This window comes from Rana temporaria, chromosome 3 (genome assembly GCF_905171775.1).
Source record: "Rana temporaria chromosome 3, aRanTem1.1, whole genome shotgun sequence".
Lineage (NCBI taxonomy): Eukaryota > Metazoa > Chordata > Amphibia > Anura > Ranidae > Rana > Rana temporaria.
Genome location: NC_053491.1, coordinates 54,875,504 through 54,894,132, shown reverse-complemented (window position 1 = coordinate 54,894,132; position 18,629 = coordinate 54,875,504). Strand labels below are relative to the sequence as shown.

The 18,629-nt window shown below is 43.8% G+C and overlaps 1 protein-coding gene across 3 annotated transcripts in view; it reads left to right on the top strand.

Annotated features, from left to right (window-relative positions):
- The window catches only part of HOMER2 (homer scaffold protein 2), a 304,233-nt gene that overhangs the window by 177,794 nt on the left and 107,810 nt on the right, over positions 1 to 18,629 (top strand). For all 3 annotated transcript variants that reach the window (XM_040342588.1, XM_040342589.1, XM_040342590.1), the window contains one exon: positions 12,596 to 12,735. In XM_040342588.1, coding sequence (XP_040198522.1) covers positions 12,596 to 12,735 — 140 coding nt within the window. The remainder of the gene's footprint in view (positions 1 to 12,595; positions 12,736 to 18,629) is intronic.

The following is an 18,629-nucleotide window of genomic DNA, read 5'->3' as shown; positions in this document are numbered from 1 at the left end:
AGGCAGTGCTGCAGGCTGCAGTTTGAGACCCTCGGATTCCGGGGGCTCCTCTTTTTTGAGTTAAATTTAAAATTTAAGATTATTTTTCTCAACTAAGTTGGATTTATTATGATTTGAGTATATCTCTAAATTAAATCCTTTTGTCTTGGAGATGTTCTCCCTCCCCTCATTGTAAGCATTGCTTTGGGACATCCCATATAGTAATGAATGCCGCTCTGTGTCCCGTGATGTAACGATAAAGAAAAAGAGATTTTTAATACAGCTTACCTGTAAAATCTTTTTCTTGGAGTACATCACGGGACACAGAGCTCCCACCCCTCTTTTGAGGACCATTTTGGGAGGCATACTGCTTGCTACAAAACTGAGGTACTCCTCCTATGGGAGGGGGGTTATATAGGGAGGGGCATTTCCTGTTTGAGATTGCCAGTGTCCATCACCTGAAGGTACTCCATATAACCCATATAGTAATGAATGCCGCTCTGTGTCCCGTGATGTACTCCAAAAAAAAGATTTTACAGGTAAGCTGTATTAAAAATCTCTTTTTTAAACTCAATCAGGTGTAGTTAATCACCTTCTCAATGGTACACACAGACATTTTAACTTTCAACTGTGATCATATGTGGTAATTTTGATTAGCTCAGCATGAAAAGAGCTTTCCTGGAGCATACCAGTCCCTGGTAGTGCAACTGAAGCAAACAATCAACTATGGGTGGCAAGACTCTGTCAAAAGATCTTCAGGATATAGTTGTGGACAGACACAAGTCAGGAGATGCAATGATAAAACATTTCTAAAGCTATATCATTGCCTAGAAGCACAGTAAAGTCTATTAATAAGAAGTGGAAAATATTTGGTACAGCAGACCCTCCCTGGATCAGGATGTTGCTCCAAACTGGATGTAAGAGCCAGAAAGAAACTGGTCAGAGAGGCTACTAAGAGGCCGACAGAAACTCTGAAGCAGTTGCAAGATTGTTTTTAAAAAAAAGAGTGATTATTGTGTGCATGTGACAACAATATCACAAATTCTTTACAAATGTGGTTTGTACTGGAGAGTTGCAAGAAAAAAGCCACTCCAAGTAAGGCCACATGCAGTCATGACTGAGCTTTACCTAAATGCACTATGAGGCTGCATTCACACCTGAGCGTTTCAAAGTTTGTTGTTTTTGCCGTAATTTTGTACAGGTCACCCATGTAAAAAGCAGAAAAACGCCTGTAATCTGCCCAAAGAAGCTTATGTTTTTTTTTTTGAGCTTAAGGTGTTTTTCAGGCCTTTTGCTTCAGGTGACAAAATGCTCAGATGTGAACAGGTGCCATTGAAATGAATGGGATTTTCCTTGTTGGGCGTTTTTTGGGCATTTGAAGATTCTGAGGCATGGAAAAAGATACTCTGGTCAGATGAGACTAAAATTTTATTATTTGGCCTCAACACCAAATGATATGTTTGGAAATTCCAAATAACAGCATTCCTACAGTAAAGCATAGAGGTGGCAATATCCTGTTCTGGGGCTGTTTCTCAGCAACAGGGCACTTGTCAGGATAGGAGAAATGGATGGGACAAAATACCATCACATTCTTGAGAAAAGTCTGCTGCCCTCTGCCAGAAAGTTGTCAATGGGAAGAAGGTTTACCTCCCAACATGACAATAACCCAAAGAAAACCGCAAAAATGACCACACAGTAGTTGAAGGAAAAAAGGTGAATGTCCTTGCATTGCCTAGTCAGAGCCCAGACTCAAACCCCACTGAAAATCTGTGCAATGACTTGAAGTCTACAGTCACTATTACATTTATCTGAATTTGAGCAGTTCTACAAAGAAGAGTGGGCAAATATAAGAAGTCGAGATGTGCAAAGTTAGTTGAGACATATCCCAACAGACTAAAGGCTGTAATTTAAAGCAGAGTTCCATCTAAAAGTGGAACTTCCGCTTAGTTCTTCTCTCTTCCCCCCCTTCCCCCTCCGGTGTCGCATTTGGCACCTTTTTAGGGGGGTGGGCTGGGGGGAAAGGGGGACCTGTTTTTGACAGCTCCACTTCCGGGAGACAGGGCCTTGGCATAGTCCCTCGGAAGTTCGGCTTCCCTCCTCCTTCCTCCGCATCTGGGCCAATTAGAACGCACAGCACACTTCGCGCATGGGCAGTAGGGAACCGGCTGGGTTCCCTTACCTGGAATGGCGGCGGCTGCACCCGACAGTCAATCCGAAGATCAGCTGGGGTGCCGATAACGTGAGCCCCTTGGACAGGTAAATGTCCATATAGTAAAAGTCAGCAGCTATAGTATTTGTAGCTGCTGACTTTTCATTTTTTTTTTTCCCCCAAGACCGACCTCTGCTTGATTCTTTTCTATACCCACTGTATTACACTAAAAATGCCAGGACTCCTTCGATATTTGTTTAGGGCCCATGTTATACCGGACCAAGGACTTCTTTCTTAGACCCCTTTCACACTGGAGCGTATTGCAGGCGCTATAGCGTTAAAAATAGCGCCTGCAATACGCCCTTAAAAATCTGTCCCTCTTCACTCCAGAGTGAAAGCCTGAGGGGCTTTCACACTGGAGCGTTGCGCTAGCAGAACGTTAAAGTCCTGCTAGCCGCATCTTTGGAGCGGTGTGTTTACTGCTCTTCCACCGCTGCTGCCCATTGAAATCAATGGGACAGCGCGGCTATACCGCCCGCAATGCGCTGCATTTTAACCCTTTCTCGGCCGCTAGCGGGGGGGGTTAAATGCGCCCTGTTAGTGGCCGAAATGTGCCGCAAATCTGTTCGTAGCGTCGGCGGTAAAAATAGAGGCGTTTTACCGCCAACGCTATGGGCGGCACGGTGTGAAAGGGCTCTTGGAGACAGATTCCTTTTATGCTTTAGAAAATATAAGAATGCAGCCTAAATCTCTATGTTCCAGATGACTTTATCGGTCTGTAAAAGTGTGTTTTCCCGAATGGGCTTTGCCCCTTAATTCAGTACCGGTTGCAGGAATCTTTCCATAATGAAGGGCGTTGTTGGGTATACACAGTAAAGAGCCATGTTTGTACCATTCCAAGTAAGCTTCAACCGTCATTTAAAAGACTAATGACATGTAGAGCTCTGTATGTTATAAGAACAGGCCCCACATCTTTTTTTTTTTTAAATACAATACTTTTTTTATTGTTGTTTGCATACAAAAAGATACCAAAGATATTACATCATCGTGCATAATATAAAAAATACACAACCATACATTTTTCCCCATTTTCCCCCTATCTTATCCTCACCTCTTTCTTTGTACCATTTTAAATAAATGAAAGATCTCTTTATTCTAAACTGTCATACCTCGCCCCCCCCCCCCCACCCCACACACCCTCACCCTCCCACCCACCCTCCCATCACACCGTGAACCAATTTTAGAAATCAATATACTTTAAGTGAATCTTCCCCATGGAGGAATGCCCGATAGCGGGTTTAGATATTTATTGAATTTGGATGACGACAGTCCTCTTTTTATATAGAGCATCCTGTTTCGTCTAGCCAGGGTTTCCACATCCTCACAAACTTACTATAATTCCCTTGTCGGGTAAGTGTCACTCTCTCACTCCAAATCATTGCGTTAATAGTTTCAACCCAAGATTTAGCAGTGGGTGGTATCTGGGCCTGCCACCTCAACGCAATTAACTTCCTTGCCTGGAAGAGGCATCTCAGCACCACTTCAAGGGAGCTGGCTGGCACTCTGTTTTCCTCTATGCTGCCTAATAAGCATATCTTAGACTCAGCTTCAAGCTTAGTTTTAAAAGTTTTATTTATTTTGGCAACCACCTCCTCCCAGTATCTAAATAGCTTAGGACATTTCCACAACATGTGGATAAGATTGCCTGTCGCTCTGCACCTTGGGCATTCGTCAGTACTTCTCCACCCAAGATTGAACATTCTCCTGGGGGTATAGTATACTCTATGCAAGAGGAACAAGTGTGATACCTTCTGAGATGGGGAGATCGAAACCAATACCCCCCTCCTCAAGATCGCACTCCATTGTTCCGTGGTCATTTGACCTAAGTCTTTCTCCCATCCTGTCCTGCTCTTAGTAAGGCCTGCCCTACTTATGGTTTTAGCTCCTATTCTTGAGTACAACTCGGATATCAGTCCTTTAGTTGTTTTTGAAGAGGTTATTTTCAGGAAAATAGCGCCTGCAATACGCCCTTAAAAATCTGTCCCTCTTCACTCCAGAGTGAAAGCCTGAGGGGCTTTCACACTGGAGCGTTGCGCTAGCAGAACGTCAGAACGTTAAAGTCCTGCTAGCCGCATCTTTGGAGCGGTGTGTTTACCGCTCTTCCACCGCTGCTGCCCATTGAAATCAATGGGACAGCGCGGCTATACCGCCCGCAATGCGCTGCATTTTAACCCTTTCTCGGCCGCTAGCGGGGGGGGGGGTTAAATGCGCCCTGTTAGCGGCCGAAATGTGCCGCAAATCCGTTCATAGCGTCGGCGGTAAAAATAGAGGCGATTTACCGCCAACGCTATGGGCGGCACGGTGTGAAAGGGCTCTTGGAGACAGATTCCTTTTATCCTTTAGAAAATATAAGAATGCAGCCTAAATCTCTATGTTCCAGATGACTATCGGTCTGTAAAAGTGTGTTTTCCCGAATGGGCTTTGCCCCTTAATTCAGTACCGGTTGCAGGAATCTTTCCATAATGAAGGGCATTGTTGGGTATATACAGTAAAGAGCCATGTTTGTACCATTCCAAGTAAGCTTCAACCGTCATTTAAAAGACTAATGACATGTAGAGCTCTGCATGTTATAAGAACAGGCCCCACATCTTAACAGTTAATATAACAGCTTGATATCCAGAATTTCCTGAATCTGCCAGATCGGAAGTCATCTTTATTAAAGTCTCTCTGTAATTTGACATGAAAGCTTGCAAATCCGCCTGTAATTCCGATCATTTTCTGAGCTCACACTGTCAGACAAGGGCCTCTCCTCTCATACTTGTGTGTCACTGACTTTTCAAAGTATGGCTGATGCTGTAAAGTACTCATTAGGGGTGATGGAGACAACGCTGTGTGTTTGAAAACATAGGAAATTATAGAAGGGGATTTACTAAAACTGGAGAGTGCAAAATCTGGTGCCACTCTGCATAGAAACCAATCAACTTCCATTTTATTTTATTTTTTTAAAAGGGTAGCTCCACTTTCGTGGGGGAAAAAAAATGGCAAATAAAAAATAATATAGTACATATAATTGCGACACTAATCATATTGTAATTGAATGTTTTTAAAAAAAATTACCCTTCCTTTTCAATCTGCAGCCGCTGTAATTTCCTATAAATGGCATCAAATATGGCTACCTGGAATGTGTACTGACCACTCCCCAGAAACATCATTTTCTGCTTATGTGATTGGCTCACCAATTTTCCCAGAAGTCTGCCTAAGATGCAAGTCAGATTTCAGGAATCCCCTGTAACAAAAATGTAGTTTTTGAAGATGCTTTCAACAGGGGCACGTCTAAAGGGATGCAGGCCCAGCAGATTTCCTCATTAGTGTAGCTGCACAGCTGAGTTAATTATAAAATTGCTCCCATTAGACTCACTCCGTACAAAGGCACAGACAAACGCACATGGAATTCTTCAGAATAACAAAAGTTAGGAATCCAACAAAATTTGTTATCCTTGCAATATACATCACCCGGAGGGGAATGTTTTTTTCTCCACAAAAGCAGAGTTACACTACAATTGAACTAGCTGAAATTAGAAGCAGAATGCCTACCATGCACCAGATTCTGAGTGCTCCAGTTTTAGCAAATCTACCACATAATGAATTGGAGCAGCCCTCAAAATTTCCGCTCGCCTGCTTGCATTTTGTGAAAGGATTTTGAGGGCTGGCGGAGAGGGGGGCTGCCTGGGAGCAGAAGGGCGAGCACCACCGACAGCATGGGTGGCATGGGAGTCCTCCCAGCGATCGTGGAGGGGAAGAGAGAGCCGCCCAGATTATCGCAGCGCAGGGAATAAAACTGTCGGCTTTCATTTCACTTTGCCGTGTTCCCCGCTGCTCGCTGTTGGATATATCCTCAGCTCCTGGTCCCGGGACTTTGATAGACAGATTACCTGTCCAATCCTGGTGACTGGTGATCTGTCAATCAAAGTTCCCCAGCCAGGATGCGGGGCTGTATATGACATTGAGCTGGAGCATGGCAATTATAATTAAAGCTGTTATAGCTGTGTTCCCTGCGCTGCGTTCTGGTCATCTAGGTGGCTCTCCTGTTCCTCTCTTCCCCTGCACAGGTAGGCTGCATGGGTGGGCACACGGCTGCATGGGTGGGCACAGGAAGCCTGCATTGGTGGGCACAGAAAGTTGTTGTTGTTGTTGTTAATATTTATGTTTATAACTTAATTCGGCATAAAACATTTAAGTGCAATTTCATGACATTTATGAGGGCATAATTAGGGGCGGGCAGGCTGGTAGCAAGTAACCCTTGAGGCCTGGCTAGTAGCTCAGGACTTGAACTTTTCTGTTTTAGAGCATTACTTTGAAGTTAAAGCGGGGGTTCACCCTGTTAAAAAAAAAAAAATGTTTTTTTTTATTAGACCATTACATTCGGCATCGTAGCGCGAGCTACGGTATGCCGGTCTTACATTTTTTATCCCCGTACTCACTGTGCTATGGCTCATTGAAGATTCCGGGGAATGGGCGTTCCTATGGTGAGAGAAGGTGATTGACGGCCGGCCCTGGCACGTCACGCTTCTCCGGAAATAGCCGAAATAGGCTTGGCTATTCACGGCGCCTGCGCATAGCCTGTGCGCAGGCGCCGTGAAGAACCGAGACCTACTCCGGCTGTCTTCGGGGAGCGTGACGTGCCAGAGCCGGCCGTCAATCATCCTCCCTCTCCATAGGCACGCCCATTCCCCGCGGGAGTCGGATTCTTCAATGGGCGATAGCACAGTGAGTACGGGGATTAAAAATGTAAGACCGGCATACCGTAGCTCGCGCTACGATGCCGAATGTAATGGTCTAATGATGTGAAGGAGGGTGAACCACCGCTTTAAAATCCTAGATGGATGCATGGTCTTGTGTGGAATCCTGCACTAGATAAACAAATGTGTATTTTTTCCAATATTTTTTCTGTTCAAATTTTATATTAAAGAAAATCACAGAGTACAGCAACAAATAGTCTTGGTTGGAACTATAAAAGACATTTCACGGTACATCTTGGATAAGGTAAATACAATCAGAACAGAAGCTTCTAGACAGTGCATAGACAGCGTTCATTATCACGGAACAAAATATGGTGGAGTGTTGTGATGGTAACGACTGCAAACATATTAATAAGTGACAGAGAATGTGTACAATAGGGAGGGGGAATAGCTCCAATCCAATAACAGTGCAAGTCATAGACTTATACTCTGCAGGTCAGGGGAAAAGAGACCGTAGGATAGGTCTAGGCAATAAGCCTCGCCATTGCCGTAGAAATTATAAATAAAACATTTTAATCAAAGAAAAAAGAGAATCCAGAAAGGGGAAAAAGTAAAAGGAAACATAGAGGGGAAGAAAAGAAGTGCGAGAAGGAGCGAAGAAAGAGAGAAGAAATGTCGGCGGGACCACACGGATCCCCGGAAGGTCATAGTATCAGACAAAGATGTCTTCCTGAGAATTACGGTTCGAGCAGATTAGTGTCAAAAAGAAAATTCTCCACCCAAGGAGTCCAGGTGTTGCCGTGTTGGGGTATTCGATCCAAGATCGTTGCTTCAATTTTACTATGGATCATCGCCTGGGTCACACTATTTTTCACTTCTGCTACAGTTTTGGGGTCTTCCAGGCTCTGGCTATTGTCTGCTTAGCAGCTGTGGTTAATTGAAGGAGGAGACCAATTTGGGCCCTTGTATAATCTTTTCGTACATAATTTAATAGAGCCAGAGATGGGTCAGGAAGAACAGTATCGTTAAGTAATGTGGAAGCAATTTGAAATATTGTCGTCCAAAATTGTTGTGCAATAGGGCAGGACCACCAGATGTGAGCATGTGTACCCCTCTCCCCACAGCCTCGAAAATATACAGATGGGTAGGATGGCAGAAATTTAGAAATCCTTGCGGGGACAAGGTAGCACCGCATGAGGACCTTATAGTTGGCCTCCAGAGCCACTACATTTTGTGTAGAAGATTTTGTGCTGGCCCATATGTTTGCCCAGTCGTCTACATGCAGCGTTATTTGCAGATCTTTGGACCACTGTACAGCATAAAGGGGAAGATCAGCCGGAGGCTAAGTGAGGTGGTTGTAGATACGTGAAATAATACCTGGGGCATGTGGATCCGAGTTGCAGATACTTTCATAGAAAGATAAACCGTCCAGAGAGGAACAAGCACCTATCACTGTACGGACAAAATGGGCTATTTGGAGGTAGCGGAAGCATTCATTAGGGGGCAACATAGCCTGAGCTTGGAGAACTGGAAACGTTTTGAGGGTGGTATTCGTAACGAAATCGCAGATTCGATGTAACCCAGCCTGAGACCAAAGCCGAAAGGAACTAGGTTCGGTAAAGGCAGGGTAGAAAAGTGGGTGGCCTATAAAGGAAAGTAATGGGGTATGGGGGGAAACTAATTTAAAAGGGCCGCGTAGACTATCCCACAGCTTCAGCGAATGGCGCGTGACCGGATAAATTATAGGGCTGATGGGGGCAACCACAATAAGTTAGATACTATCGGGGGGGGGGGGGGAGATCCATTGCTTCCAGGCTGACCCATATTGGAATTTCAGTGGATGCGTGAAGTAAGGTGATTTGGGCCAGCTGATCAGCGTGGTAGTAACACGCAAAATTAGGGAGCCCCATGCCTCCGCTAAGTTTATTGCGAAGGAGAATGGATCTAGGCACCCTAGCTTTTATGGGACCCCATATGTATTTAAAGACCCGGGTCTGGATGATTCGATGAAAATGGGAGGGGACAGCGATCGTGAGGACTCTATAAAGATACAAAAGCTTGGGAAGTAGAGACATTTTAACTGCTGCAACTCGTCCCAGCCAAGAAACACATAATGGTCTCCAGGTATCTAGTAGAGAGGATAAATGCGACAGCAGAGGTAGGTAATTGGTTCTGTAAAGAGATGCTGGATCACTGGTTAGCTTTATGCCTAAATATGGTAATGATGTTGTGGACCAGATAAAGGGAAAGTAGTTTTGTAGATGGACAAGTTCTTGGTGTGGGAGAGACACATTGAGAGCCCTGGACTTGGATTGGTTAACTTCTAAGCCTGTTATATTTGCAAATTTCTCCAAGACCTGGATAAGGTTCAGAAGAGTTGTGTGGGGGGAAGTTACGAACAGGAGTGCATCATCTGCAAACAGGCAGATTTTATGAGAGGTAGATGCCATTTCCAATCTTTTGACATCTGGGCTTGCCCTAATCAGGGCTGCTAGGGGCTCGATCGCTAAAGCAAAGATTAAGGGGGATAGGGGGCATCCCTGTCTAGTCCCCCTTTCTATCTGGAATCTGTCTGAATGGAACCCAGAATATTTTACATAAGCCTGCGGCTGGTTATATAGGGAACTCACCCATTGCAAAAAATGTGGACCAAAACCCCAACAATTGAGTATAAAATTTAGGTAGGGCCAGGAAACCGTATCGAACGCTTTCCTGATGTCTAGGGACAGTAGGTGCATTGGAATCTTACGGGTTCTGGCTATATGTTGGAGTAGGACAACCCGTCGAATGTTATCGCTGGCTTGTCATCGTGGTATAAAACCCACCTGGTCCTTATTTACTAACCCGCCAATGATGCGATTAAGGCGTAGTGCGATTATTTTGACCAGGAGCTTGATGTCCAGATTGAGTAAGGAAATGGGCCTGAAATTGGACCAGAGGGAGTTATCCGTGTTGGGCTTAGGTATCATGGCTAATATAGCGGTCAACGTGTCTCGACCAAAGGAGTGATGTTGGAGTAAAGCATTAAAAGATTTGGAGAGAAGTGGGGCTAAAATAACAGCAAATTTCTTGAAGTAAGTGCCGGAGAGCTCATCAGGACCTGGTTGCTTATGAGATTTAAGAGTTTTGATAGCTAAAATGACCTCTTCAGCCGTGATGGGCTTCTCCAGGGACTCACGATTAGAGTCAGTTAATGTGGGTAAGGGAATATCCCAAATTTTTTCAATATTTTTTATTAGATATTGCAAAAAAAGTAAGTACATGATTTAAAGGTTTGCATATAACGCAATCAGAATTCCAAAAATGCACATCAGAATGTGATGCATTACAGTAGGACTTGACAGCATAGTTTCCAGGAAATATGACATTTCCTTGACATAACGAAAGATGTGTAGATAATTGGTGCAACTGTAATTCAAACGTCAACTAATTTGCACTCCAACCCAGTCAAGACTGTGAAAAAGGGGACGAGATTGATTAGATACAGTAATGTTGCCATGACCGTTCGTCACCAGCTCCGTGAAAATAGTGGTTAAGGGATGGAGTACAAAGACATGTCCAGTGTGGTTGCATAGGCAACATTTTATCACATCCAAGTATGGGTCTATAGCCTTTAGATATGGTGCAAAACGTCAGAAATAATGGCTTAGCGGCCATTTAACGGAAACGGAGAAGGAAACAAAGAAGGTAAACTTAAGGTAGAAAGGGATATAGTAAAGGGTGCACCCCATGTCATCTGGGGATGGTAAAATGGCAGGATATAATAGAAGTGAATGGCTAAGAGTAAAGCCTGCAGGAAAGCTGCAGGTACACTGCACCCACGGTGTGGGTAAATAGTGCGTCAGTGTGAAAGCAGTCCTATATTATCATGCCCAGTGTATTGCTTCACAGTGACCTGAAGATCTCCTCTTTCCTGCTGCTGGCACCACTCTGGAGACCGCTAGCTGGCATAAGAAGTGGAGTGCAGTTGGTATCACTCTGCATGGGACAGGAGCCGGCACTACAGAGGGCATATCGGCTTTCTTCGGTTCTTGCTCCCTACTACAGCTCCAACTTTACAAGTAGTCCCTCTGCATTGCACTCTGTTTAATGCGCTGGAATGGTGGGTCAGCAAGCCCAGACCACGACCTACCAGTCACCTGGCTGCGATCTACTGGTTGATCGCTGAACCCTGCTATAGTGTATAATAGCCTCAATCCAAGGCACCTAGTTTGATTTCTGTCTGCCAATTCTTCCCTCTGCTATGTGCATGAGTCACTTCTGGCCAGTCATGCTGACACCACAGAATCTTAGCAGATGGCCTTGCACCTCCTCCAGCACACAGAAAGTGATTGAAAGCCTCAGCTGTGCATGTTTCCCTATGAGACTGTGAAGAGTGGGGGGGGGGGGTCTCTTTCCTCCACTCAGGTATAAGATGGTACCCTGCTCTGTGATGTCAGAATCTGGTCCCTTGCCTGCTAGAGCTGAGCAATAGCCTTTGATCTGTGTGTTTTAGGAGGATGTAGAAAAAAACAGGGCTGCAGGTACAACTTTTATGTAGGATTTGTTTTATCTCTATGTATCACATGAGGGCAGTCACTTCAGTGGGTATATGTAAGGGTAAAGGAATTGAGACTGATCGAAGGTCTACAGTGCCCTATTTGTTCACTGGCACATTGGTTGTTTAAAATGTATAAATTGACACAGGTTTCTATGTACGTGTGTGTGTGTGGGTGTAACTAGAAATCACAGGGCCCCATAGCAAAATGTTGCATGGGGTCCACCCTCTTTCAACCCCCCCCCCCCCACAAAAAAATGCCACGTCACCGTGCCAGTCAATGTAGCCTCACTGTGCCAAACTTTGCCGCCTCACTGTGTCAATCTTTGCCGCCTCACTCGAGGTGGTCTAGGAGGAGGGCGGGACTTTAGTCACAGGGCGACCAAACCTTTCACATTGAGCTCCTGCAACCACCACGTAGCTCAAAGCGACCACAGGGCAGGCAGCCCACCGGGAAATGTCCCGGTAGGCCAGTTTGGCCCTGCCGGGCCCCATAGCGCCCGCGTGGGTCGCTATGACAGTAGTTCTGCACGCGCGTGTGTGTATATGTATGTATGTATGTGTGTGTGTGTGTGTGTGTGTATATATATATATATATATATATATATATATATATATATATATATATATATATATATATATATATATATATATATATTCTATAGTTCGGATGTCCTAAGCATTTGCAAGTGCATCACAAATATTTGCTGTTTTGTTTTAGCTGGCAATCAGAGCAGATAATCGTATTACAATCTAGTGTCATAAGTGTCATAATGCAGTATCTTCCTGAAATACCTCAATAAAAAATCCCACATAATGGCCACTAGATGAAGCTGACAATCGTAGGAAATAATCGTCTTGCAAACAATACGGCGAACATTCATGCAAATGCTTGAGATATTTGCACAGTGAATTTTTGATACATAGACCCCTTAATGTTGAAAAAGTTACTGACGCCTGGATTAGATACCTTATTACCAGATATTGGTATAATTGTTAGGGCTGATTAAGAAGTGGGATTTAACAAATGTGGCTGTGGTATGCCTTTAGCAGTTCCGTGGCTGGGTGAATGCCGTGGCTGGGTGAATGCCGTGGCTGGGTGAATGCCGTTGCTGGGTGAATCCATGTGTAGTTTTTTGTCAGACTGGAATTTACTATTGTCGGTGTCTTACGTTTTCTGTCTTTGTTTAGGAGTCAGGACGGGAAACGCCATCGTCCACCCGAGCGTCCAGTATAAATGGGACAGATGATGAAAAGGCCTGCCACGGAACACCCCCTGACTCTGAGCTGAAGACCGAGAATGATAAACTAAAAACTGCCCTTGCACAAAGGTAACTTGCTCATTGTTATTCCTCTTCCATATGACATGGTCATTTGTTTTATTGGTGGTTGGTTTCCAGCATACAGATTTCTTCTGAGGCTCACATATATACTCAGGATCTCCTGCTCTGTAGGTTTCATTCATCCATTTCTTAGGATTTTACGGTCTCTCTAAAGGTAGTCGAGTTCCTTTTAGAAAACTGACAATTTATAAATCAGGGTTGATTTACTAAATACAAATAGACATTTTCAGGGGAAGTTGCACTATGCTTGAGCGTTTTCCCTAAGACCTGTTTGACATGGGCTTCAGCTTGTATAAGTTCAGTGTGAACAGCAAGATTTGACAAAGCATTTTCAGAGCTTTCAGCAAGCTTTGTTGAAGCCTTTACAGAACCATTCAGCTCCGGTTTGTAAACTTTGAACACATATCCTAATGGGAGTGCTGATTGCCACATTAAGAAAGCTGCTGCCACTTTTTGAAGCTTGTTGAAAGCCTGCTAACAGCTTGCTTAATGTGGCAACCAGAACTCCCATTAGGGTCTGTGTTCATTTACAAACTGGAGCTGAATGGTGCTGTAAAAGCTTTGACAAAGCTTGCTGAGAGCTCTTTGTCTGGTTTGTCAAGGCTTGTTGTTCACACTGCTCTTATACAAGCTGAAACCCATGTGAAATGGGCCTAAAGCTTAAAGCGGGAGTTCACCCATTTGTAAAATAAAAATTTTTCTCCCCTTAGCTTCCTGCTCGTTCGGTCTAGGGGAATCGGCTATTTGTTTTAAAATATGAGCAGTACTTACCCGTTTTCGAGCTGCATCTTCTTCCGTCGCTTCCGGGTATGGGTCTTCGGGAGCGGGCGTTCCTTCTTGATTGACAGCCTTCCTAGAGGCTTCCGACGGTCGCATCCATCGCGTCACTCGTAGCCGAAAGAAGCCGAACGTCGGTGCGGCTCTATACTGCGCCTGCGCACCGACGTTCGGCTTCTTTCGGAAAATCGTGACGCGATGGATGCGACCGTCGGAAGCCTCTCGGAAGCCTGTCAATCAAGAAGGAACGCCCATTCCCGAAGCCCATACCCGGAAGCGACGGAGAGGATGCATCTCGTAAACGGGTAAGTACTGCACATATTTTAAAATAAATAGCCGATTCCCCTAGTAAAAACAAACAGGAATCTAAGGGGGAAAAGTGCCCTCTAAGGGTGAACCCCCGCTTTAATGATTGGGGTAAAGCTCTGCTGACTCCCATCATCCAATCATTTGCAAGCAAAATATATATATATTTTTTTTAACCAGATCCCATCTGCGCTTTAGCTGAAAGACAGCTACAGCGCGGGCTTGCATTGCCGGGACCATGGCTTGCTGCGTCCTGAGGACACAGCTGATCACAGATCAGGGTAAAGAACCAATGACAGTGGCCCTTTACCATGTGATCGGCTGTGTCCAATGAAAGCTGATCACAATGTAAACACAAGAAGGTTATAAATAAATAAAAAACCAAGTGGTGATTAAATACCACCAAAAGAAAGTTCTATTTAGGTAATCCAAAAATGATAAACATGTCATATGGGTACAGTGTAATATGACAGCGCTGAAAATTGGTCTGAGCAGGAAGGGGGTAAAAGTGCCCGGTAGGCAAGTGGTTTATTTCCTTGCACATGATTGTGGTGAAATTTTACTTTGTGAAGAATACCCATTCACTAAGCTTGGGGGATAATGCCTTTGCAAAGTGCAACTTCCCCTGCAAAGTGAACTGCCTGTTTTTAACTCTACCATAGAGACATTGGTGTTATCCATAAGAATAATTACAGGTTAGAAGACAAACTAAGGCATCCTATTGGCGCATGCCAGCTTTGTACCCACAAATTTGTGCTACATAAACTGTGGATTAGGATGGCCAGTTCTCCATAGCAAAATCTGTGAGTACGGCCAGACTCAGCAAGGAGTAGGTGGAAGACACTCCTCTGATCTAATCCAGTTCCTCTTCAGGCAGCACATTATTGTGCATGCTGACTGCACTGCCTGGTGCTCAGCAGGACTGTCTGACCAGCAGGATTTATTAAACCTTAACTCCAGGCAAGAAGCTAAATACACGTTTTCACCTTTTAAATACAACAATTCATTTGAGTAACAGAGCAAAGGTTTACAGCATGCTGGGAGACAATTCATGAGACTCCGTATTTTACAAAGGTATAATAAACGTGGTTAACATTCGCTGAATGCTGGCTGGGGCATCAACATTTGATGATTTACAATATTTACGTTTTGGGAGTATTTATATGGTGCCAACAGTTTATGCAGTGCTTTACATACTATTCCTTCACATCAGCCTTATCCTTATGGGTGTACAATCTAAGATCCCAAACTCACATGCATACACATACTAGGGCCAATTTCAACAGGAGCCAATTAACTTACCAGAATGTTTTTGGAAAGTAGGTCAAACTCCATGCAGATAGTGTCTTTGTCAGAATTAAAATTGAAGCCACCAGTGCTTTAATTACCACTGATCCACTGTGCCACCCAAGTAACAGCTTATTTATATATGAGGAGCGATCTGCAGTGGTTTGCTTTTCATAGGGTGTTTTGTGTTACCTTCTAACGGTCTGTAAAAACCCGTAAAGGCCTGCACCGCTTGTGTGCATTGCACGTGGTTTTGGGAAGGTTGCGACAGCCCCATTCACTTGTAGTAATACCTGCCGAACAAGACGGGGGGAATAACTTTTGCTGCATCGCAATGCAAAGCAGCAGTTTCAGTAACTGTTCTAACATGTATTTTAAAGGGAAAGGTTTGGGACTTTAAATAAAGCACGTGACAAAAGGCTGGTAAAGTGGTCAAATGCATTATATTATCATTATTTTTATATATATATATATATATATATATATATATATATATATACACACACAGACACACACGTCATAAATAACACATTGCAGTATAAAAAAAAAATATTGTGAGCTGGCTTGTAATCCATATCATAAAATATATATTAAAATCATTAATGATTGCAGAAAGTTCATAAAGATCTAAGGCAGGGGTAGGCAACCTTAAACAGATGGAGATCTACCTGAACAACGTGGGAGAAGTCAAAGATCACTGGGAACAGTGTTGCCACCACACACCTGGTCTAAACCTCTAATTGCCGCACTACTGTGTCGCAATCACATGCATGGCTTGCTGCACTTGTGAATAAGCCCTGCATTCAACATCGGAACCCTTATGGCTTGTTCACGAGTAAAGTTTGGGGATGGTAAAACAGCAGGATATAATAGAAGTCTATGGCTAAGAGCAGAGCACGCAGTGTGTGTGAACTGCCGTGCATCAGTATGAAAGCATTCCTATACTAATATATATTTATATACATCACACTGACCAAAAGAGCTCTTCTTTCTTCCTGCTGGAACCAGTCTGGAGATCGCTAACTGGCATATGAAGTGGAGTGTAGTTGGTATCACTCTGCATGGCACAGGAGCTGGTGTCCTGACGAGAAGGGTACCCCGTCGGATAATGCTCTCCCTGTATGGTGCAGTACAGAGCACAATGGAGCCGCCGAAAATCTCCGAAGATGAACAGCTATGAATCAGGTGTACACGGCACCTGCGCAATGAACACGACATTGTGCCACACGCTGCCGCACCCTCCCGATGCCCCTGCAACTCTGCAAGGGGCGGGTGTATTAGTATTATATTGTGTAAGGGGCGGGTGGCTAAAGAAGAGCAAACCCGCCCATCAACATTGCAAAACCCGCCCTTCAGTTGTTTAAACATGCCCCGCAAAGACTTGTAGTTTATTGATCAAACCACTTTCAACTTATCAGCTCTGCCCATCAATTTAAAATTCGGCCTCTTCTTTAGCCATCCGTCCCTTAATAGTAATACACCCGCCCCTTGCAGAGTTGCACGAGCATAGGGAGCATGCGGCTTCATGTACACTGCTGCTGGTAAACGGACGTTTAGGAGCAGTTGGGCATGTTTTTTTTTTTTTTAGCTGCCCCTGAACTCTCCTCTGTTATCTCATCAGTACATGTACACAGGGTCGTTTATAGTAGTTTCTAGGCAGTTGAGTTTAGAAAGAATTTATTTTAGGGCTGTTACTGATTAAAATTTTTGTGTTCGATTAATCAATTTTTTTTTAATCGATTAATCGACTAATTTCGATTAATTATAACGCACATACAGATCCAACTACTTTTAGCTGATCTCCTTGAATTGCAACTCTGCATTAGTCAGTGGTAAATGTGGTATACACTATATACAATCACCCGACACTAGTTAGTTTCCACAATCCATGGCTTAACTTCACAGTTCACACAAATACGTTTTAAATTCAAACTGTAGCACTGACGTAAGTAATTTTTTCTTATTAAACTTTAAGAAAAACGTAGAAAGTTAGTTTAACTTTAATTATAAAACTTATCTAGTATATTGACTGTCAGTCACTTTAGAGTAGGCAAGTAGGCATCACTTTAGCCAGTCACACAGACATACCAGATTGTTTAAATTTTCTGGAAGCAGACATGATCGCATTTTATTGACAATATACCCTGAAGAACTGAACAGTCTTTCGCACGGAACAGATGTTGCCGATACACAAAGAATTGTCTGCACAAAACTGCCTAGAACAGGAAAACAATGGTTATTTTTGCCCCTTTCCCCTGATGGAGCCTGATGCATCCTCCTGCTCCACAGATGCAAAGGTACCTCAATCCAATGGGTGCAGTTTGCTTGCATCCAGCAGGGTAAGTCTCACTGTCCAGGCTGTCCAGTGACGTCAAGAATTTTGATTGATCAAAAAAATTAAAGATTAATCGAGGAATTAATCTTTAATTTCCCCAGCCCTAATTTATTTGGAAAGCTAAAAAATTTGTTCAGGACGGATGTTCAGAGGCATTTAAAAAAGCCAAATGCCTGTAAAACGCGGTAACTCGCGTTTACTTACGTTTCGTTTACAGGTGTTTTTAACCACTTCCTTACTGGGCACTTAAACCCCCTTCCTGCCCAGAGGACTTTTTGCGATTCGGCACTGCGTCGCTTTAACCGCCAATTGCGCGGTCGTGCGACGTGGCTCCCAAACAAAATTGACGTCCCTTTTTTCCCACAAATAGAGCTTTCTTTTGGTGGTATTTGATCACCTTTGCGGTTTTTATTTTTTGCGCTATAAACAAAAATAGAGCGACAATTTTGAAAAAAAAATAAAAATGTTTTACTTGTTGCTGTAATAAATGGCTCAATTTTTTTTTAAAATTTTTTTTTTATCCTCAGTCTAGGCCGATACGTATTCTACATATTTTTAGTAAAAAAAAAAAAAAAAAAAAATCGCAATAAGCGACTGGTTTGCGCAAAAGTTAGAGCGCCTACAAAATAAGGGACAGAATTATTATTTTTTTATTATTTTTTTTACTAGTAATGGCGGCGATCTGCGATTTTTATTGCGACTGCGACATTATGGCGGACACATCGGACACTTTTGACACATTTTTGGCGCCATTCATATTTATACTGCAATCAGTGCTATAAATATGCACTAATTACTGTATAAATGTGACTGGCAGGGAAGGGGTTAACACTAGGGGGTGAGGAAGGGGTTAAATGTGTACCCTAATTAGTGTTCTAACTGTGGGGGAAGGGGGGTGACCGATCTGTGTCCCTATGTACAAGAGACACAGATCCGTCTCCTCTCTCCCCTGACAGCACCGCTGTCTGCGAGAGCCGGGAATGAGAGATGATCTCATATGTAAACATATGAGATCATCTCTCATTGGCCGCACAGATCGCCTAGGAAACGGCCGCTCCGATTAGCCGTTCACGGCGATCTGTGATTGGCTGTGTCCAAGGGACACGGCCAGCACAGCAGTTCCCGCTGCGCTCGGGAAACGAGCAAAGGGGCTGCCGTCAATTGACGGCGGCTCAGA